The sequence below is a fragment of the Chiloscyllium punctatum genome, chromosome 32, assembly GCF_047496795.1.
Source record: "Chiloscyllium punctatum isolate Juve2018m chromosome 32, sChiPun1.3, whole genome shotgun sequence".
Classification (NCBI taxonomy): domain Eukaryota; kingdom Metazoa; phylum Chordata; class Chondrichthyes; order Orectolobiformes; family Hemiscylliidae; genus Chiloscyllium; species Chiloscyllium punctatum.
The window spans coordinates 14,133,005-14,155,665 of record NC_092770.1 but is presented as its reverse complement, the minus strand read 5'-3'; the positions used below and the strand labels follow the sequence as shown (position 1 = coordinate 14,155,665).

Genomic DNA, 22,661 nt, shown 5'->3' with positions numbered 1-22,661 from the left:
TATATTAAATTGTTCCTTGTGTTTTCATTTTAACTTCATTGATGTGGGTTTATTTTATTTGAAGACAGATTTTCAAAATTTAATTTTAATGGCTTTGTGTGTGTGTTAACATAAACTGTGTCCTGAAACAATTTATCTACCAGGCCAAGACAACCCCACCTATTACTGTCAAGAATGAGTTATGCAGCTGGCATTCAACACAATTGTTTGTTGGCAGAAATGAAAGTGTTGGTACTAGTGAAAGCAAGAACATTATTTTCCATCTGCCTGATATAGCTTACCACCAATATGTTTCTTATTTTAGATCATCTTTGAGCGCCAACAGTAAGAAGTGTTTGCCAGAGCTCAGTGAAAAGGCGGGTAGTTGTTAAATGGGTGGGGTAGTGGTATCACTGATCAGTTAGTCAATTTTCCACTTGCTTTTTCCCTATTACTGAGCTTTTGTCAGCTGCAACTTGTGAACTTAAAGTTTTTGGAAATTATTTTCAGCCAGAGATCTTCAGGGGCATCTGATCATAGTATTGTACAGGAGATTTGGTGCACTTTGATTCTCCTTATGAGTTCCCTACTTGAAAATGTGCAGCAGTCGACATTGTCTAATGAGAGGATTGCTCTCATTTGTGATCCCTCTCACTTTGACAACTTGCTGACTCTCATCCTAGAACATCAGTTCAGTTCTATATGCAGACAGTTGTCAGTACTTATCAAAATCAGATTTGCTGGTTTTTTTTAAACTAAGAGGCAAACCTCTTTCATCCCCTTATTTCATCCATAGCCCTTCTCTTAAGTACTGAATATTTAGTGGTGAAAGACTACACAGTTCTGGTTTTACTAATGCAAAAAGGCTGCAGTGACATTGAAGAATTTTGCCATTTGCTAAAGCAGCCAATGCAACCAGAAAAGAGGCAAATACCTCTTATGTGGTTCTAACCAGGGGAGGATTTTTAGACTGCAGGCATAGTGTCATGTAAAGTGTTGGTATTCAGATGATTCTATGATCAGACAGGGTAAACATTGTAAAGCATTAGCTTATTTTCAATTTGGAAGAATGAGGAATTCATTTTTTAAACTTATCCTGGAGAAAAGCTCCATACTTGGAAAAGCTTTTATTTTCAGTTTGCAGGAATCCTAGTTGAAGTTGGTTATGTGAGACAATTCCTACTGAAGAAAGGACTTCATTCACAACCATAAAAAAAGTTTTCTTCAAGACAAGAGATTTTGTTTCAATACTCCTGACCAGAAGTGTTTGGTTAGAAGAGCCAGGAGGGGACATGAGAAGTCATTGGCATCTAGGAACAAAGAAAACCCTAAAGCTTTCTATAGGTGTGTCAGGAATAAATGAATGACTAGAGTAAAATTAGGGCCAATCAAGGACAGTAGTGGAAAGTTGTGCATGGAGTCAGAAGACATGGGACAAGTGCTAAATGAATATTTTACATCAGTATTCACACTGGAAAAAGACATTTTTGTCGAGGAGAATACTGAGATATAGGCTACTAGACTAGATGGGATCGAGGTTCACAAAGAGGACGTGTTAGCAATTCTGGAAATTGTGAAAATAGGTAATTGGGCGGCAATTGGGCGGCACGGTGAAAATTGGGCGGCACGGTGGCACAGTGGCTAGCACTGCTGTCTCACAGCGTCAGAGACCCGGGTTCAATTCCCGCCTCAGGTGACTGACTGTGTGGAGTTTGCACGTTCTCCCCGTGTCTGCGTGGGTTTCCTCCGGGTGCTCTGGTTTCCTCCCACAGTCCAAAGATGTGCAGGTCAGCTAAATTGCCCGTAGTGTTAGGTTAGGGGTATGGGTGGGTTGCGCTTCGGTTGGGCAGTGTGGACTTGTTGGGCCGAAGGGCCTGTTTCCACACTGTAAGTAATCTAATCTAGGTAAGTTCCCTGGCTGGGTGGGATTTATACTAGGATACTCTGGGAAGCCAGGGAGGAGATTGCATAGTCGTTGGTTTTGATCTCTATGGCATCATTGTCTACAGGAATAGTGCCAGGAGATTCGAGGATAGCAAATGTAGCCCCCTTGTTCAAGAAGGGGAGTAGAGATGATCCTGGTAATGACTGACTGGTGAGCCTTACTTCGGTTGTGGGTAAAGTGTTGGAAAAGGTTATAAGATATAGAATTTATAACCATCTAGAAATGAATAAGTTGATTACCGATAGTCAACATGGTGAAGGGGAGGTCATGCCTCACAAACCTTACTGAGTTCTTTGAGAAGGTGACCAAACAGGTGGATGAGAGCAAAGTGGTTGATGTGGTGTATATGGATTTCAGTAACGAGTTTGATAAGGTTCCACACAGTAGGCTGTTGTACAAAGTATGGAGGCATGGGATTGAGGGTAATTTGGCAGTTTGGATCAGAAGTTGGCTAGTTGAAAGAAGACGGGGTGGTGATTGATGGAAAATGTTCATCCTGGAGTTCAGTTACTCATGGTGTACTGCAAGGATCTGATTTGGGACCTCCGCTGTTTGTCATTTTTATAACTGACCTGAATGAGGGCATAGAAGAATGGGTTAGTAAATTTGCGGATGACACCAAGGTCAGTGGAGTTGTGGATAGTGCCGAAGGATATTGCAGGTTACAGAGGGATATAGATAAGCTGAAGAGCTGGACTGAGACATGGCAAACAGAGTTTAATGCGGAAAAGTGTGAGGTGATTCACTTTGGAAGGAGCAACAGGAATGCAGAGCACTGGGCTAATGGTAAGATTCTTGGTTGTGTAGATGAGCAGAGGGATCTTGGTGGCCATGTGCATAGATCCCTGAAAGTTGCCACCCAGGTTGATAGGATTGTTAAGAAGGCATATGCTGTATTGGCTTTTATTGGTAGAGGGATTGAGTTTTGGAGCCATGAGGTCATGTTGCAGCTGTACAAAACTCTGGTGTATTGCTTGCAGTTCTGATCACAACATTAAAGGAAGGATGTGGAAGCTTTGGAAAGGGTTCAGAGGAGATCTACTAGGCTGTTGCCTGGTATGGGGGGGAAGGTCTTATGCAGAAAGGCTGAGGAACTTGAGGCTGGTTTCTACATAGAGAAGAAGGTTGAGAGGTGATTTAATTGAAACATATAAGATAATCAGAGGGATGAAAAGGATGGACAGGGAGAGCCTTTTTCCTTGGATGGTGAGAGACAGCACAAAAGGACATAGCTTTAAATTGAGGGGTGATAGATATAGGACAGATGTTCAAGGTAGTTTCTTTACTCAGAGACTTAGGGGTGAGGGATGCCCTGCCTGCAACAGTAGTAGACTTGCCAACTTTAAGGGCATTTAAATGGTCATTGGATAAACATATGGATGAAAATGGTTGGGTGGGCTTCAGATTGGTTTAGCAGGTCGCCACAGCATCGAGGCCCGAAGTGCCTGTATTAATGTTCTATGTTCTAAAAGTTTGATAGACAAAGGGATTCTCTCTGGTGCTTGAGTACTGTGAAATGATGATGTTGGAATAGATGGGATTGTATTTTACCGTATGGTTTGGAATTTTTTGAATTTTGTTGTATGTAATTGGCTTTACTCTATTTTCATTTCTTTTGCATAATAAGCTTTTGCTTTTGTTATTAAAATCATATCTGCAGCAATGTGTGGGAGAATGTGAGCACTGCAGATGCTGGAGAGCAGAGTTGAAGAGTGTGGTGTTGGAAAAGCACAGCCGGTCAGGTAGCATCCAAGAAGCAGGAGAATCAATGTTTTGGGCATAAGCCCTTCAGCAGCAATGTGTGCTTGTCTTTCAGTGAAAGGTCATCTTGTTACATAAAAATGAGAGAAAATATGATGTAACAAGCCAAATTTCTATCTGGGATCTTGATTAAATTAACTTCCCCACAGTGTGGAAACAGGCCCTTCGGCCCAACCAGTCCACACCAACCCTCTGAAGAGCAACCCACCCAGACCCATTTCCCTCTGACTAATGCACCCAACACTATGGGCAATTTAGCATGGCCAATTCACCCAACCTGCACGTCTTTAGACTGTGGGAGGAAACCGGAGCACCCGGAGAAAACCCACGCAGACAATAGACAATAGGTGCAGGATTAGGCCATTCTGCCCTTCGAGCCTGCACCACCATTCAATATGATCATGGCTGATCATCCTCAATCAGTATCCTGTTCCTGCCTTATCTCCATAACCCTTGATTCCACAATCCTTGAGAGCTCTATCCAACTCTTTCTTAAATGAATCCAGAGACTGGGCCTCCACTGCCTTCTGGGGCAGAGCATTCCACACAGCCACCACTCTCTGGGTGAAGAAGTTTCTCCTCATCTCTGTCCTAAATGGTCTACCCCGTATTTTTAAGCTGTGTCCTCTGGTTCGGCACTCACCCATCAACGGAAACATGTTTCCTGCCTCCAGAGTGTCCAATCCGTTGTTAATCTTCTATGTCTCAATCAGATCCCCTCTCAGTCTGCTAAACCCAAGGGTATATAAGCCCAGTCGCTCCAGTCTTTCAGCATAAGGTAATCCCGCCATTCCAGGAATTGACCTTGTGAACCTACGCTGCACCCCCTCAATAGCCAGAATGTCTTTCCTCAAATTTGGAGACCAAAACTGCACACAATATTCCAGGTGTGGTCTCACCAGGGCCCTGTACAGCTGCAGAAGAACCTCTTTGCTTCTATACTCAATCCCTCTTGCTATGGAGGCCAGCATGCTATTAGCCTTCTTCACTACTTGCTGTACCTGCATGCTTACCTTCATTGACTGGTGTACAAGAACACCCAGATCTCTCTGTACTGCCCCTTTACCTAAATTGATTCCATTTAGGTAGTAATCTGCCTTCCTGTTCTTGCCATCAAAGTGGATAACCATACATTTATCCACATTAAACTGCATCTGCCATGCATCTGACCACTCACCTAACTTGTCCAGGTCACCCTGTAATCTCCTAACATCCTCATCACATTTCACCCTGCCACCCAGCTTAGTATCATCAGCAAATTTGCTAATGTTATTGCTAATACCATCTTCTATATCATTAACATATATTGTAAAAAGCTGCAGTCCCAGTACTGATCCCTGCGGTACGCCACTGGTCACTGGTCGGAAATGGAGCTGTTTATCACTACTCAGACACAGGGAGAATGTGCAAGCTCCTCATAGACAGTCGCCCGAGGCTGGAATCGAACCAGGGACCCTGGTGCTGAGAAGTAGCAGTGCTAACTGTGAGCCACCGTGCCACCCCAATAATAACAACAAAATGTGCAGCCACTAACTGGCATGACAGTACCTCCTTCCTATCCCACCCCAGGACCATTGTCCCAGATATAGGATGGGCTGTAAGTGAGGGTTTGCCATGGGGTGGTGGGGCTACCAAGTTTTATCTCTCCACCCTGGAGGCTTCCTACCTGTATTCCTGATGAAGGGCTTTTGCCCGAAATGTCGATTTTCCTGCTCCTTGGATGCTGCCTGACCTGCTGTGTTTTTCCAGCACCACACTGATCTAAACTCTGGTTTCCAGCATCTGCACTCCTCTCTTTTGCCTACCAATAGATAGTAGCCAGTTCAACTACTTTATTGTCTGTTAAAACCTTTGTCACAACCAAACTAGAATTTTTGATGTCCTGTGAACCATCAGGACAGGCAGAGGTTCAGTCTAATATTTTCTTTGAAAGATAACAACCCTAACACTATACAGCTATCTGACAGTACTGAAGCTTCAGTTCATATGTTCAAACTATATCACTGGCCTTGAATCTACATCCTTCTGATTCTAAGGCATAAATGCAAAATAATGAGGAAGCTGGAAATCTAAAACAAACGTTCAGAATGCTGGAGAAACTCAGCAGATCTGGCAACATCTCTGGAGAGAGAAACAGTTAACATTTCAGAAGTCAAGTTATTGCCAATGGAAAATTTTGCTTGTGTCAGATAAGGGGGGAGTATTAATTTCTCAATTAAAGTACAGAGTGGTATAATTCATCTCCAGCATAAAACAGATGGGAAATTGTATCAATAATCGCCATACTTAACTCACTATAAATTTATGTGGGGTGTATGTGTAAATTCATACAGATGGCAGCACCTTATCAATAACCTTCATGTATCTGTCCCCATGTAGTGACCTTGGTTGGAACAAAATTGAATTTATACATCAAGAATCATTTATTTCTTCACCATCTTTAATCAAACTGTAAGTCTCTGAGTTCTAAATATTTCATGAGCGATACATAATTTGGAGCAATTTTCCGATGTGTAATAAATATACTTTTGTCCTTCATTACAGTGTTAATTTAGTATTGCAAATGAGCTGGTTTTCAGCCAATAAGATTGTTACATTTTCATTAGCATAAGACCCTGTTTTTAAATTTATCACACCTAAATTCTAATCAAATTTTAACATCAGGTAGTTCTGAATTTCTTGTGAGCTATGCTTTCAATAAGAATCCCTTTTATAATAATCTCCTGAGCCTTTAAGACAACTTTAAAATAAAACTTTAAATTCCAAAGCCTTGACCCAGGATCTGACTCTCACCATCTTTTCTCTCAAGTCAGATTTTCCACAGATCCCCCGCAGGTTTACAAGGGAGAATTTTATGAGTCCTCAGTTCTGGTAGAAAGAAAGCGATACAAAAATTCATGTACTTCGCTGAATGATTTTTCAGCCATGGCTGGAAGTTCCTGGGCAGTTCACACCAGAATTTCCATTTTGCCTCCTATTGAGCAAAGATTTTTGTCTTTGGAAAATGCTTTACCTAAAGCCAAAGTCTGATTTTCTTAAAGAGAAAGTGTTCTGTGCCTTAGCCTTAATGCTTCCAGATCTCTCTGCTGGAAGTTATATTCTGGAACCCAGCACCCATCATTCTTCATTCTGCAGTGTAAAAATAGCCTATTCAGTCCATACTGACTCTCTGAAAGCCAATCCCTCGCTTCACTGTTATCCCTGTAACCCCTAGTTTCCCATGACTAATCCACATAGCATCCCTATATATTATGAGCAATTTAGCATGGCTAATCTACACATCTTTAAATTGTGGGAGGAAACCCATGCAGAAACTGGGAGAACATACAAGCCCCACACAGACAGTCACCCAAGGTTGGAATCAAACCCAGGTCCTTGATGCTGTGAGGCACCAGTGCAAACAACTCTGCTACCATGCTGACCTGCAATACAGTTAGGGACTGGAGAGTAGATTGTAGCATTAAGTTGGGGAAATAGAAGCCACACATACATTGCTCCTTCACAGTTTATGGAGGCACCTGCTCAGGGGAAAGTACATCTGCCTTCAAACAGAGACAGATTTCCTCAATAGGATTTCTGATTCATGGGCTCATAGATATTTGAGGAAAAGGTCTAAACCAGCAAGATCTTTGGAAAGAGAAGGTACTCTTCTGAAGAGATCAGGTACTCCTTTGTGATTGTTAACAGTTGACATGAATGTGTCAAGTCATTTAAATCCCAAGCCCTTTATATTTTGGGGAAAACATTCAGCCTGTAGTTTGGGGAAAAAAAAAGCATTGTTGGTGATTTCACTGCCTTGCTGCTTCTAAAACCTATCACAGTTTGATTGACAACTGCAAATGGTTCCGGTAACAGTTGCTATCTTTGATGTGAATATGTGCTTGTTTTTGAAAAGGGATTAAGTACTTTTAGAGATTCTAATATTATCTATTAGAATTATTTTAAGAAAAATGAAGTTTGCAGCAGATAATTGAAACTTAATTTCATCTGACCATGGCTCATGAGAGCTGCCCATCTTGGGTATTAGAGGTTTAAAGGCGTAAAGACAAAGACTGGTGGACAGGGACATGAGTTGGTAGTAAGTTGGGCATGGGGTGATAAAGGGCAATGAGGATGAGTGGGGTGTAATGGCTTGCTGGCCATGGAATGGAGTGGGAAGCAATGGGAGATGGTCTATCTTGGCATGGATGAGCACAGGAAATGATTGGAAGTCTGAAGATTGAAAGCTGGAGTTGTTTTTTTCTATTTATTGTTTTTATTGCAACTGGACAAACTCCCACCCACTGAGACTAACTTTTTAAACAAGTTGCCCTTGGCACCTAGCTACTCTTGTAGCTGCATCCAGACTGTTTCCAGACGATGCAGTGAGCTTAATGCCGCCTGCCTTATTCCCTCCCACCCTCAATCTGTAAATTGGCCGTTGGTCTCCAGAATTAATTGGATAAGTTTGGTAAATCAGCTTGGTTGGCAAGTTTCCAGAAACTGAAAGAAAAAGAACCAACTTAAAGGAAGTTCACATAGCCTTATGCAATGTTAAACTTCAGAAACATAACATCTGCACCCGCCCCCCCCATCCCTGCCAGCCTTTGTGAAGAATCTCTCACTCAGTAATACTAATTTTAGATTAAGTTGTTGACAGTTTCAGGCTACTTGACATTTCCTTTGCATTTATATTTCATCAACTATGTCATGCTAGGATTATATCAAAGTAAATGTTACTCCTAAAATTTAACAAAATAATTTGTAATTGATTCACATGCGAATAATCATTCCATGCAGTGACCTCACCTTCAATCTTCTGTCATCTCTTCCTGTATCTGGACTAAATGGATTAACACATCTGAAAATAACTGGCAATCAAGCTCTACAAGATTTGTTACCTATAGAAAGCCTCCGGAACTTGAGGTAAGGAGACAAATACACAATTTATTTCTGCTTTAATCATTACCAATGAGAAATTCATTAAGAAAGTAACTGAGGGGTTGTGAGTCATTTCAAGAATTGACCAGCTGGTAGGTTTTATTGGACTAGTAAATGAAATATAAAGAAAAACATGTGTAATAAGAGAAATTGCTGTTGAAACTCAACGGATCTGGTAACATCTCAGGAGACCAAAACAGAATTAACACTTTGAGTCCAATATGACTCTTCAGGGTTGAATCTTATATATTTTGGCTCAGTCTGAGTTGCATCAAGGTTATTGCAGATTGTTTTTATGCAAGACCAAATTAGTTATCTTGGTGTATCTTACCAAATAAGTCACATTAATTACTTAACCCGATCCTAGGGTGTCTCTCGTGTCTGATTCTGGCGTCATCTTGCCACATGTCATTCCCAGAACTCCTTGCTACTCAGTGGGCATCACCAGAACACTGCCATCCTTTGTGCCCTTGCCATCTTTCAACGGTCACTGTGCATCTGGGCAAGCATTGGCAGTCTGGTATTGCTCATTACCAGCAGCATAATGGCATATCAGCCACAAAACCACACTCCCCATGACACATACTTGGCACTCCATCACACATCCAAACCCATTCTCTCACCCGAGCTGTAATTTAAGCAACACACCCAAAACTAGCTGTCTGAACACTCCACATCAGCACTAGTCTGTCCCCAGTGCCCACCTGCTTACCCAAAACTTGTCATCATCCTGTAGGACAATGTCACACATAGGCAATTAGTTGGACAAATCCAAACAGAACCTTTCATTCACAGTCAGCTAAAGGAAACACAGACAAAACCAAAATAGGCTGAGGTTCACCAAAACAATGCAAAACAGATTTCAGGGAATCACATGCAATGAATATTTTACAGTCCGCAACTGTGTGCTCCTCCCTGTTCTCAACTGTCGGTACTGGGTGTTAATTGGGTTCTGTATAGCTTGTGGTGCCTAGTGCAGTTGAACTCTGTCATGACCAAACTTAGCTTCCACTTATCCAGTCCCCTCCTGTTCTTCCAGTTCCTCAGCATCCAACGTATCGTCCCATTGCCTGCTCCAATTAAGTGGAGCACGCCAGGATGATGTGGTACATTCTGTCCAAACTATAGTGGAGCTCCCCCCTCCAAGTCTGGTCTAAGCAGTGGAGCCACATGTTCAACAACCCTATTGTCTGTTCCCCCATGGACCTGATTGCAGAATGGGTGATGTTGAACTTGCACTGAGCATCTGTCAAAGGGTTCCTCAATGCTATGATGAGCTATGATCACTATGGGTATCCCTTGCCTCCCCCAATACGCAACCTTGTAAGGACCCTGGACCCTTAAACACACTAGGCACATGAAAGTATGCCAGAATGTAGGAGTCATGGTAGCTGCTGGGGTAGTGGGCACACTCCTCTGGGAATCAAACAAAACCACTGTCTGATGATGATTTCTGCAGCATTATGACAGAGTCTTGTCATTGCTGCATATGTACAGTCGATAGCACCCTGCAACTGGGGGCAAACACGCAATATTCCTGAATCTTACAGCCCAGGCTACAGCACTGACCTTAAGGAGACTAGTGTGACATTGTACTGATGGTATCGGTCACTGTCTAGATGGATTTGTGGGTGCACAACTGGGAGATCGCATACAGGAGCCAGTCTCTCTCTCTCTCTCTCTCTCTTTCACACACACACACTCACGCAAACACCCTACTGCAGTGATCTGAACAGCCACTGGGAGAGGTTGTCCTCCCTCTCCTGCAGTCTCAGCTCCCAATCCAGTTTCTGGCACTGTTCTGCCGCAGTGTCCCAGAACAGATGAATCCTCTGTCGGTGCTGCACCTCGCTCATGCCCAGGAAATGGAGTCGTGGTCGGGAACGTCAGAGCCTCCTGTGCATCCTTCGGCGGCCCTCCCCCCACCCCCCCCCCCCACCCCCGAGCAGCGTGCTCCGTATCCTCTGGGGTGACCTGCTGCTGCTCCCCCTTGGGTGTCTCATTTCCCTGGTCCTCTTGCATCCACTTCACCTTCCCAGGGAGTTAGCCGCAGCAACAAACCTCCCATCACACTGGCAGGCCCCACCACTCTCAGTGGAAAGGACCCAAAATGGGATTAAAGGAGCAAAAAGAGTTTCGAAGGTCTCAGAGCAGTTTATTCATGGCATGCCCTGCAGCACAATTCTCTGCATAATGAGATATGCCGCACTCAAACAGTGAGGGATGTGTGCCCTATATCCATCCACCGACAGCTTGGCATGTGCAGCAAGTTGGTCAAGGTGCCATACCATATGTGTGACCACCCCCCAGTGCCAGAGAGAAGGGTGTACCGGGTGTGCTCTGACATCCTTCCTACCCCAGACCTACATTAAACGTACACCGGATGTTCTATGGCTCAAACAGGACTCCGGCAAGTTTAGTGAATAGCAATGCCCCTTCAGTTTTGGCAATTTGTAATTGAATTGCTGCTCACTTCCACATTATTTTAATGACCAAGTTCAGTTTGTAAGCACCAACGGCATGATGCAAAACACCTTTAACCGGTATCTGACCACTCTGCAACATAGCAAGCGCGTGAAATAATTAGATGTTAAATGAGATTGTGCTTTAATACTGCTGTGTCATGTATTTGTTGCTACAATATACTAGTATACCACGCCCCTTCTCCCCCCCAGCCCCCCGAAACTGACTACCATTGAGTTGGTAGAGCCATTCCAGCATTTTCCAGTTAGTATCGCTTAACTTCCAGGGAACGGAAAGTAATGGCAGGAAATGAAGATTGTGCTGGATACCATCTGTACCAGGCCTTGCCTGATCACCAGGTTTCTTCCAAAGCCTCCATGCCCCTTTTAACCTCTCACTGCCCCCACAGCCCATCACCACCCATCCTCCCCATGTGGAAACCCGTCATATTGAAGTTTGCCTGTAACTGCTCCCAGAACCCTGGCATTATACTGTTATGAAGCCCACGCTCGTTCTCTGTGCTCTCCCTGGGTGCCTGTGAACACGAAATGTCCTTGCAGGAGCCTTTCAATGCTAATTGCTGGTGAACCCTGCAATGCTTGCCTGTGCTTCTAGATGGCGTTGCCAGTGCCTCAGAGATGCCATGATGGTTGTGATCAGTTGGTAGATGATCAATTTGGACGAGGTATGCCAGAGGCTAATGCCTGTGAAACATTCCCTGAGATAGAGTTTGTTCATATGGAACATGGAAGTCATTTAGAGCAAGTAATGATCTGAACTCACTAAGTACCTGCTCTAGTTTTCATGCATAGTTTTCTCGACATCAAATTGACTTGGCGAGTTTCATAAAGTGCGAAAGATGAATATTAATGAGGCAAGTTTTGCTGTCAAGGAAGCATTTAACAACCAATAATCCCTCTTACTTGGTGGTCATGATTTTGCGGTGCCGGTTTCAGACTGGGGTGGACAAAGTTAAAAATCACACAACACCAGGCTATAGTCCAACAGGTTTATTTGGAAGCACTAGCTTTCAGAGCACTGCTCCTTCACACAACCACATGATGAAGGAACAGCACACCAAAAGCTAGTGTTTCCAAATAAACTTGTTGAACTATAACCTGGTGTTGTGTAGATTTTTAACTTCTCAATTGGTAACCCATCACTGCCGTGTGAGGAACTCACATGCCACTGTGAAAAGGATAAAAGATGAAGCTGATTGCTCCTGCCATTTGCAATGGGTCAAACAGATGTCTCACCTTGTTCTAACCCATCCCTCTTTAGCTCATATTGCTCAGTCCCCTATAACAATCCAGCCTCTGTTTCTCTCTTTACAGTTTCTAACAAGCCTGCTGAGTATCTCCAACACTTTGTTTTTATGACAGATCTCCAACATATGCAGTACTTTACATTTATTTGAACATATAATAATACCCTACACTGTAATAATTTCATGTTAAATAAAACAAGATGTCTGCTATATTTTTTTCAGACAGTGTAATTCCTGTACTCGTTACTTTACATCTTTAAATTCACAGGGTGTTAGAAATGCCCTATGCTTACCAATGCTGTGCATATGGATCTTGTGAAAGTTCCTACAAACTCTCAAATCAGTGGGAGAAAGTTGAGAACAACAGCGAGGAGGAAGCTCACAAACAGGATGCTGGAATGCTGTCTGGTCAAGGTAATGGTAAATGACCAACCTGCTACTGAATGTGCTAAACTACTGAAATTAGATTAGATTAGATTCTCCACACTGTGGAAACAGGCCCTTCAGCCCAACAAGTCCACACCGCCCCTCCGAAGAGAAACCCATCCAAATCCATTCCATACCCTATATTTACCCCTGACTAAAGCACCTTACACTGTGGGCAATTTAGCATGGCCAATTCACCTGGCCTGCTCATCTTTGGATTGTGGGAGGAAACCGGAGCACCCGGAGGAAACCCACGCAGACACTGGGAGAATATGCAAACTCCACACAGACAGGTGGGAATCAAACCTGGGTCCCTGGTGCTGTGAGGCAGCAGTGCTAACCACTGGGCCACCGTGCTGCCCCTAAATTCAGCTCCAAAATCTATTATAACTATTAGAGATATACAGCTCGGAAATAGACTCTTTGGTCCAACCCACATCCCACGAATTAATAAGAAAGAAGTCTTAAGTATTGAGACTAGTAGTCTCACTGATGATCATTTTCTTAACAAAAAGAGTCCTCTGCCTGATGGCAGGTCCAACCCACCATGCCACAGCCTCCACCATGGGCAGGGGAAGGAGACAGGTCCCAAATCCACCCAGCTTGAATGGTGTTTGAGCCCTGTGCTGATGGCACCAATCCTATCCACACCAGTCACCCAGTCAACTGAGCCAACCATCCCCTCCAAGGGATCCAAGTTGCAGCAGTAAGTACCTGTTTACACACATGCTATAGCCAATAAGCAATGGACAATGAAGGTAGAAATTTGAATTTCTTTCCAACACATCACTGCCCAGGAATCTCTCCCACTCATATTGCCTGCCAATGGAGTATGCTGAAATTATGTTATGAATGCATCTTCCTTGGCACGAAGTCCTGCAGTGGAACTTGGGACAAAGAGCTTCTAGTTCAGAGGCAGTGCCACAAGACCTTCATCTTTTTGATGATGCACCCTCTAGAAAACATGATGGCAATTACAGTAGCAATGCCTATTTGTGGATATCAGTGGGCAATATCTAAGATAACGTAGGAAAGATGCATGAAGTTATTTATAGGGTTCAGAATGCATTGCCTGTTTGTGAAAGAAGGCTAGCAACAAAATGTTTGTGCATGCAGGACAAAATTTATTTAATGCATAATGACTACTAAATTATATGTAATGTGCAGATGATCAGGACACTGACGATTTGCTAACAGACTTTGAAGAAGATCCTAAGGTCCATCATTCTGTCCAATGTGCTCCAGTTCCAGGTAAATTGAAAGCATTAAATAGCAATTTTATATATATATTTTTAAAAACAAAAACCTTGGTGCTTGCCCTCCACAATGATTCCACAAGCAGCTGATCCCAAAGACGAGAAATAAGTAGGTTTGATCCCTGGTCTATGCTTGGCTAAGTGATCCCAGTCAAAACAATGGTATGAAACTCAGCAACAGAAATTGGAGACTGGAAGTCGAGCAAGGGTTCACTTTCAGAAATACATTTAATTAGCAAAATCTTCAAATTAAAAATTGCAGACTTAGAGCCAATGTTTAGCAGCCCAGGTATGTCCTGAAAATTAAACACCAGACAAATCCAATCTGGCTGATTACTGCCATTTTAGTCTATTCTCGATCCTCAGCAAAGTGATGGAATGACTGTGAGCAGTGCTACTAACTCAGCAATAACCTGCTCATAAACACTCAGCTTAGATTTCACTAGTTGAGAGTGTGTGGTGCTGGAAAAGCACAGAAAGTCATGTAGCATCCGAGAAGCAGGAGAATCAACATTTCGGGCAGGAGCCCTTCATCAGGAATGAAGGGTTTCTCTAGGGCCACTCAACTCTTGACCTCATTCTAACCTTGGACCAAATATGAACTAAAGAGCTGAATTCTGGAGGTGAGGTGAAGCTGATTGCAGTTGATGGAGCATTGCATCAAGGATCCCTCGCAGAACTGGAGTCAATGGCAATCAAGGGAAACCCCCCTCTAATAATTGGAGTTACTTCTAGCACAAAGAAAAATGGTTGTGGTTGTTGGAGGTCATTCGTCTTGTCATGGGACATCTCTGCAGGATTTTTTGAGTACAGGTCTTGGCCCAAATCCTCAGTTGCTTCATCAATTACCTTCTCTCCATTGAAAGGTCAGACATGGGATGTTCATTGATAATTGTAAGTTGGATGCTAGAAATCCTGTGGCAAAACTCTGTCATGCCTGGCCACCATCTACAAGGCACAAGTCAGGATAGTGATGGAATGCTCTCCACTTGCCTGGATGGGTGCAGCTGCACAAAATGCTCCTCACCATCCAGTCCAAAGCAGCCCACTTGGCTGGTATCCCAGCCACCATCTTTACTATTCACTCCCATCACCACTGATGGCAGCAGTGTACACCATCAACAGGATGCACTGGGACAACTCACCAAGCCTCTTTCCACCTGCAGTTTCCCTACCCTTAACCTCTATCATCTAGAAGGACAGAGCAAAAGACACAGGAAAACACTACCACCTGGAAGATCCACTCCCATCAGTTTACCACCCTGACTTGGAAATGTATCGCCATTCTGTTACTGAGTCAAAATCCTAGAACTCTCCTCTTAATAGCAGTCTGAGACTGAGCTGCAGCAGTTCAAGAATGCAGCTCATCACCACCTTCTCAAGGGCACTTCGAGGTGGACAATAACTGCTGGCCTAGCCAGCAATGCCATATCCCTTAAACAACTAAAAGATGGGAAGTTCTTCATATGGAGTGCGAGCCATCTGTGGAATGGACTACTAGATGATGTATTGGAGACAAATATCTTAGGAAGAGTTAAATGTTAGCAATAGTTGAGCGAAAATTGTCTGAATCATCTGTATCCATTTTATGATTTCCAAAATAATTTGTTCTTTGTCAAATACCATCCTTATCCAATACTTCTCCAATGCCATTCATTTGGGTGAGACAGCACTTACTTGGATCTATTCTTATCTTTCTAATCATAGCCAAAATGCCACTTGCAATGGCATCTCTTCCTGTCATTTCTGGTGTCCATCAAGGATGTATCCTTGACCCTCCTATTTCTCATTCACATACAGCCCTGGTGATATCACCCCAAATTACAGTGTTAGTTTTCACATGTACATAGATAACACCCAACTCTACTTCACCACCATCGTTTCACCATTTCGAAATAATTATGTTATTTATCTTCATCTACTACTGGATGAACAGAAACTTCCTCTGTTAAGTATTGGGAAGACTGAAGCTATTGTTTCCTGTCCCACTCCAAACATTGTTCCCTAACTACCAACTTCATATCTTACCCTGGCAGTTGTTTGAAATTCAACTCATCTGTTCACAGTAAAATGAAACTGTGGATGCTGGAAATCTGCCCAAAACTGAAATTGCTGGAGAAACCCCAACAGGTCTGGCAGCATCTATGGAGAGAAAGCAGAATCAATATTTCAGGTCCCGTGACCCTTCTTAAGAACACCCTGAAGAAAGGTTCCTGGACCTGAAATGTTATATCCGTTTTTCTCTCCACAGAGGCTGACAAATCTGTTGAGTTTCTCAAGCAATTTCTGTTTTTGTTTCAGTCTGTCCCCATTTTATATGGGCCCCGAGATGAGCTTGCAACCACATATTCATATCTGCATTAAGATTCCTTCTTTCCATCTTCATAACATTACCTTTCTTTGTCCCTTCCTCACCTTAATCCCTTGTTACCGTTAGACTTGGACTAACATGCTGCTACCTGACCTCCCACATTGTACCATCCGTGAACTCAGGGTTACAAACTATGCTGCCTATGTTTTTTTGAGAGGAAGTCCTTTCCATAATTGCTCTGTGCAGAATGTTTTAAGTCTCTATTCTTGCAACCTTTGCCAGCCCAATGAAATATCCACTCTCATCTAGCTCTCTGGTTTTAATTGCTCCATAATTGATGGCTATGGTTTTAGATGCCCAAGCTTTGACACCCTCTGACTCTCTCCCTCTTTCTTCCTTAACATTGCTCCTTACAACTCCCCTTTGAGCAGGCTTTTGGTTATATTCTCCTTTGGGTATCAATGTTTTATTTAATAACACAGTTCTGAAATGCCTTATGAGAGGTTATTCAGTTAAAAAAACTATTATAAATTCCAGCTGATGTTTTATTTAATGAATAAATAGAAGGAAAGGGAGATTTTTTCCAGCCGGGGTGTGGTGAGAGTCTGGAACTCATTGAGCCAGAAACTCTCATAACATTCAGTGTTTAGATACTCAATTATGTAGCCATAGCCTGCATGGATACAGCTCAAAGCTAGAAAATTGGATTAATGCAGTCAGATTTTTGTTGGCCAATATGGACATGATGAACTGAGTGTCCTGTCAGTTCTGTAAGCTTCGATTAATCTATAAATTCACTTTACATTCTAATCTGACTTGGTATACATCAGGTTGCAAAGAATTTGAATAAAGTAAAAAATGTATGGCTTTGAAAAAAATGTTTCATATTTTGTATTGATTTTATTCAAATATAAAATTGACTTAAGTTCTGATAATGAAAATGTTGAACACTTAAATTTTGCCTGTGGAAAGAATTTTCCTTTGGAGATAATTTGCAACTAAATTTCATTTCAAGTAGTTTTGGTTTAGTGCCTGAATGTAAAATGGGTTGTTTCCCAGTTATTATTTTTGTTGATTTCAAGTAAGTGAGTAGTTAAAACAGTCTGGTACTTCCAATATCCAAAGCCTGTCGCTATCGCACCAAGTCAAAATAACCCACGTCAAATGGATTTTCATATTAAGATGTGGAAATAATAACATGTTCAGATCAATTAAATTATGTTCTTCTTAATTGTAGGACCCTTCAAGCCATGTGATCACCTGCTTGGTAGTTGGATGATACGTCTTGGTGTATGGAGCATTGTTTTGCTCTCTCTTGTCTGCAATGGTTTAGTCGCCACAACAGTTTTTGGATCTCCGGCATTTATTGCCCCACCGAAACTTTTAATAGGCCTCATGTCACTCGTGAACGCTTTGATGGGGGGTTATAGTGGCATTTTGGCAGTTGTGGATCTGTGGACATTAGGCAGATTTGCAAAATATGGAGCATGGTGGGAGAATGGAGTTAGCTGTCAAGCTGCAGGTTTTCTGTCTGTATTTGCTTCAGAGATGTCCATTTTCCTACTTACAGTTGCAGCAGTTGAACGCAGTCTATGTGCAAAATGTGATATAAAACATGGAAAATCTCTCGCTAGCATCAAGATAGCAGCTACATTCTGTGCGATTCTGGCATCCATAATAGCAATGCTTCCACTGTTCCATATTGGAGATTATGGGATTTCTCCACTTTGTTTTCCTTTACCCTTCGGGGAACCTTCAACTTTAGGCTTTCTTGTGGCTTTAGTTTTGCTGAATTCTCTTTGCTTTCTTGTAATGACAATAACCTACACAAAGCTTTACTGCCATTTGGAAAAGGGAGACCTACACAGCCTTTCGGACTGCTCAATGGTTAAACATGTTGCCTGGCTACTCTTCACTAACTGTATTCTATACTGCCCCGTGGCTTTCCTGTCATTTTCCTCCTTGCTGAATCTCACAGTTATTAGTCCGGAAGTAATCAAGTCAATACTCCTAGTGATTCTTCCATTGCCAGGATGCCTCAATCCCTTGCTGTACATTTTTTTTAACCCACATTTCAAAGATGATCTTGTACTTCTGAGGAAGCATGGCCGATTATGGAAGAAATCAAAGCAGAGAAGTTTGGCCTCAATAAATTCAGAAGATGCAGAGAAACAGTCTTGTGATTCTACTCAAGAACTGGTGACACGCCCAGGAAGCAGAAATGTTGCGTGCTGTGACTCAGTGAACAATATTTCCCGACCACTGACTTACCAGATGATGGAAACTTGACAGCAGTCATTTTTGTTCGCCATCATTTAATTGTCAAGGTAAAGGATCATGGAAAGAAACTTCACGCCAGGTTGAACTGGTTGCTACAGATAGTTCTAAACACTTTTGTTTTAAATGGCACATTTTTATGCATGATGCCTCCCTTCCCACTGAAACATTTACCCTGTGGCAGAGAAATCAGATTATGTGAAAAATCTTTACACTCCAGAAGATCAGAATGCCACCTTCATTATTCCAGAAAGTTCTTCAGATGTCACATTGTCAACCAACCACTGCAATGATTCAACCAATAAGAACTTCACAATTACAAATTTTATTTGAAACTCAAGTTCATAGATGGGAAGTTTGAAAACTTTATCAGCATATGCACTATAGTTCAAAACCTAATGCACAGTTCTTGAAATAGTGAAGAGCTTCCTTCATGTAGTTCATCTCACAGACCACTTTGAGTGTCAGTGACATGATTACGAGATTACCTGTAATACACAGAGCTAGAGAGATTTTACAGCATGGAAAAGGCCATGTCCTAAAACTGCATTCAAATGTCATATGATTTCCTTTAGACTCTGACTACACTTGATTTCAAATGTAATGACTGCAATAGGTTTGCTGAATATATGCCTCTCACAGCAACACTTCCGATCCACATCGTCAATTTAAATTTGTTCTGAATGATGCATCTCATTAATTTTTACTGCTTTGTCCACATACTTAACATTTTATTGGTTGAGATAATTCTAATTATTCAGACTTTGTCCATTGATGAAAGAAGTGTAGCCATTCAACACCTCTCCCAAACTATTTGAACCAATAAAGGAGACGTGGTGGCTCAGTGGCTAGCACTGCTGCCTCCCAGCACCAGGGATCAGGGTTCAATTCCATTTTTGGGTGACTGAATCCGTGGAGTTTCTTCCAGGTGCTTTGGTTTCCTTCCATAGTCCAAAGATGTGCAGGTTAAGCGGATTGGCTGTACTAAATTGTCCTTGGGTCTAAGGTTGTGCAGGCTAAATGAGTTAGCCATGGGAAATGCAGGGTCATGGGGTAAGAACATAGAATGTTACAGCAGAGTACAGGCACTTCAGTCCTCGATGTGCCAACCTGTGGAACCAATCTGAAGCCCATCTGTCTGACACCATTCCATTTTATCCATATGTTTATCCAGTGAAAAGATTAATAAAGGACTGAGTTGAACAAACAAGGATATGAACTGTGAACATTTGCATCTTGTACATTCACCTCCAGTGAGAATCATACCATTAGACTAACAAGCCACCACCAGGATGTGGTGGGATCCTCTTCGGATGGTTGGTATGGATTTGGTGGGTTGAATGGCCTACTTCCATACTGTAGGGATTCTATAAAAGAGATAAGTTCACCTATGACTTGTAAGAGTATAGTGTGATGAGCAAATCAATTCTCCTTACTCCACTGGTTCAACCTTTAAGTTCTTATGTCACTATGTTCTGATGTCACTATGTAGAACAGTCAGTTAAAGGATGGTTCACATGGACATATGATTCAACAGATTCCTGAATACAAGTTACATTAAAAATATCTGATTACTGTTAAATAAACTTCTGTTAGTGATTTTAATGCGTTAATGTGCCAAACATCATTGTGTTCAATCATATCTTAGGATAGGGGATATAAACGTGGACCTTAACTCACTGCCGCTTTGTTATGACTTGACATTGTAAATTTGTCTCTGCTTAGTTATTGAAACTATTACTTCAATTTATTTTTACATTCCTGGGTCACAAAAGATTCCTGCTTAAGATTAATGACCCATACAAATCACAGAATAGACTACATATTCATTCCTGTATTTACATAAATTATGTACAATATGATTAATTATGAGATTCATATCTTTAGTAAAGAGATCTGCACTTTTCAAAAACTTAATTTAAGTAGTTTAGTAATGGATATACACAAGATTATTACAATAAATATGTATTAGAAATTGTTTTAAAATAATAATTATGACATAACTAAAAAAACTTGCAGTACAATAATCCTACAAAATCTGACCATAAAAACAAGAAAAAAAGTGTCTTAGAGATTAAAGTATCAAAAACATTTGTCACTCCTGAATTTTCTTAAAATCCAGATGTCTATAAAATATATGTACATTTATGAAAATAAAAGTGTATTTATTTGTTTTAAGGGCAATACCGATTTTGTATCCACACTAGATATTGCGTAATGCTTTACCAGGAAGAACAGAATCATTAATTCAATCCCTTGTGTGGAGTGTAATTTTTTCTGTGTATTTTTGAAGTGCCATACTGAATAAAAATGCCTCACCATGAATTCACTTTTGGACTGTAAATAATGTATGTAAACATTTAGCTGTAAATAGTTTGGCTGCTGGAATTTCCACTTCAGAATGGAAATAAGAACATGTTAAAATAAATACTCACAATAAATTACAGCTGTTTTGTTATTGTTTTTCTTTTAGTGTGCTGTTGCCATATTCTTCTACTATTGCATTTGATCCTAAAGCAGGCTGAAGCTGGATGTAGCCACTGCTAGAGTTGCAAATGTAAGCCTGGTGTACAAAAAATCCTTTTGTAAATTATTCCAACATTGGTAGACAGAAGAGCAACTCTGATATTTCTTAAGAACTTATCTGTCAGCACACTTACCTCCAAGTCAGAACGTTGTTGGATTTGAACAGTCTGCAAGTCTGAGCATGAGATCTGGGCCAGCATTTCAGATCTGAAACCAAAACCCCTTTCAGATCGATGCAACACATCCAATGGCTCTGTTTGAAGAAGAAGAGGGGAGTTGTTGCAATCCACATTTTCCCTAGAATTCAACAATACAAAAAGTGGGTTATCTGGCAATCTGACTCATTGAGGTTTGCTAGACTTTTCTGTAATTTTTTGGTTTTCCCCAATTCTTTAAAGTTCAGTATAGAGCCATACAGAAGTCATGAAAGGTACTGTAAAAATTGAAGTTCTTTCAGACATACTCCAAAAAACTTTTGAGAAAGGGTCACGTGACCTGAAACATGAACTCTGATTCTCTCCACAGATGCTGCCAGACCTGCTGAACTTTTCCAGCAATTTCTATTTTTGTTGCCAAACATGTAAAGTTGAGCATTAATGATTATGTATTAATTTGCTCATATTAATATTTAGATGAATGCACATATTACATATTGACATCTAAATATCAACTTATGAAAACAGTGGACAGAGTCTCAGGTAATTGTATTGTTCAAGAAAAGAGATGGACTGGATAACTGACATACGATGCTTGTGTTCTTACCAAAAATATGCAGATTTGCTAAAGTACCAGCAACTCTTTGATGGTTCCTGTCATGGCTTTGTATGATAGTTTTTGCTTTACAGAGAAAGAGGGCAAGTCTTTTTTTCTGTGATAAAACGAGATGGGATGGGTTGGGCTCCAATGAAGTAGATCCTTTCGAGGTATTGGGTCTTGTTCATACGCTTGAGCACATTCTTGAGTGGCCTAGCCTGTGTTAATCGAGAACTCTGTTTAAGAAGAAGGTGGGCATATAAGAGTTTCAACATCAAAACATTTCTGATTGGTTTTGGAATAAAGAAAGAGCAAATAAAGCTTTTCAGGTTTAAAAGATAATCTAAACATAAATTAGAAATAAAAGTAACCTTCTAACAGATGTGTTAAATGCCTATCAATTAACAGTGAAATACATTTTACTTCAAATGCAGCTAGGCAGTTCTTTTCCTTTATATTTTATGTTTTGAAATGCAGGAGCCGCTCCCAAATAACTACACTTGCTACGCTTATATAAAGTTTGAAATCCTTTCCAGATATTGATTATATCAAAATAACTAGCACACAATTATGTTCAAACAAAACCTTTTAAAAGTTCACATTTCCAGCTGATGCTTTGTAGGGACAAATTAGTTGATATTATTACAGGAAGTACATTTGATTCTAAACATCCTGAAGTAATTTAAATCCAACAATGTGTGAATAGGGCCCTTCTCCCTTCCCTCTTAACACTAGACACCAAAACCACTAAAATAATTCCAATGATTAACCTGATGC

The 22,661-nt window shown here is 41.3% G+C and overlaps 1 protein-coding gene across 4 annotated transcripts in view; it reads left to right on the top strand.

Annotated features, from left to right (window-relative positions):
- LOC140457906 (leucine-rich repeat-containing G-protein coupled receptor 5-like) overlaps positions 1 to 21,034 on the top strand; it is a 156,821-nt gene extending 135,787 nt beyond the window's left edge. For 3 of the 4 annotated variants that reach the window (XM_072551680.1, XM_072551678.1, XM_072551681.1), the window contains 5 exons: positions 6,065 to 6,136; positions 8,465 to 8,590; positions 12,604 to 12,749; positions 13,929 to 14,012; positions 17,566 to 21,034. In XM_072551680.1, the coding sequence (XP_072407781.1) occupies positions 6,065 to 6,136; positions 8,465 to 8,590; positions 12,604 to 12,749; positions 13,929 to 14,012; positions 17,566 to 18,617 (1,480 nt within the window). In that variant the 3' untranslated portion in view covers positions 18,618 to 21,034. The remainder of the gene's footprint in view (positions 1 to 6,064; positions 6,137 to 8,464; positions 8,591 to 12,603; positions 12,750 to 13,928; positions 14,013 to 17,565) is intronic. The other variant, XM_072551679.1, reaches the window with a different exon arrangement.
- Positions 21,035 to 22,661: the final 1,627 nt, after the last annotated feature.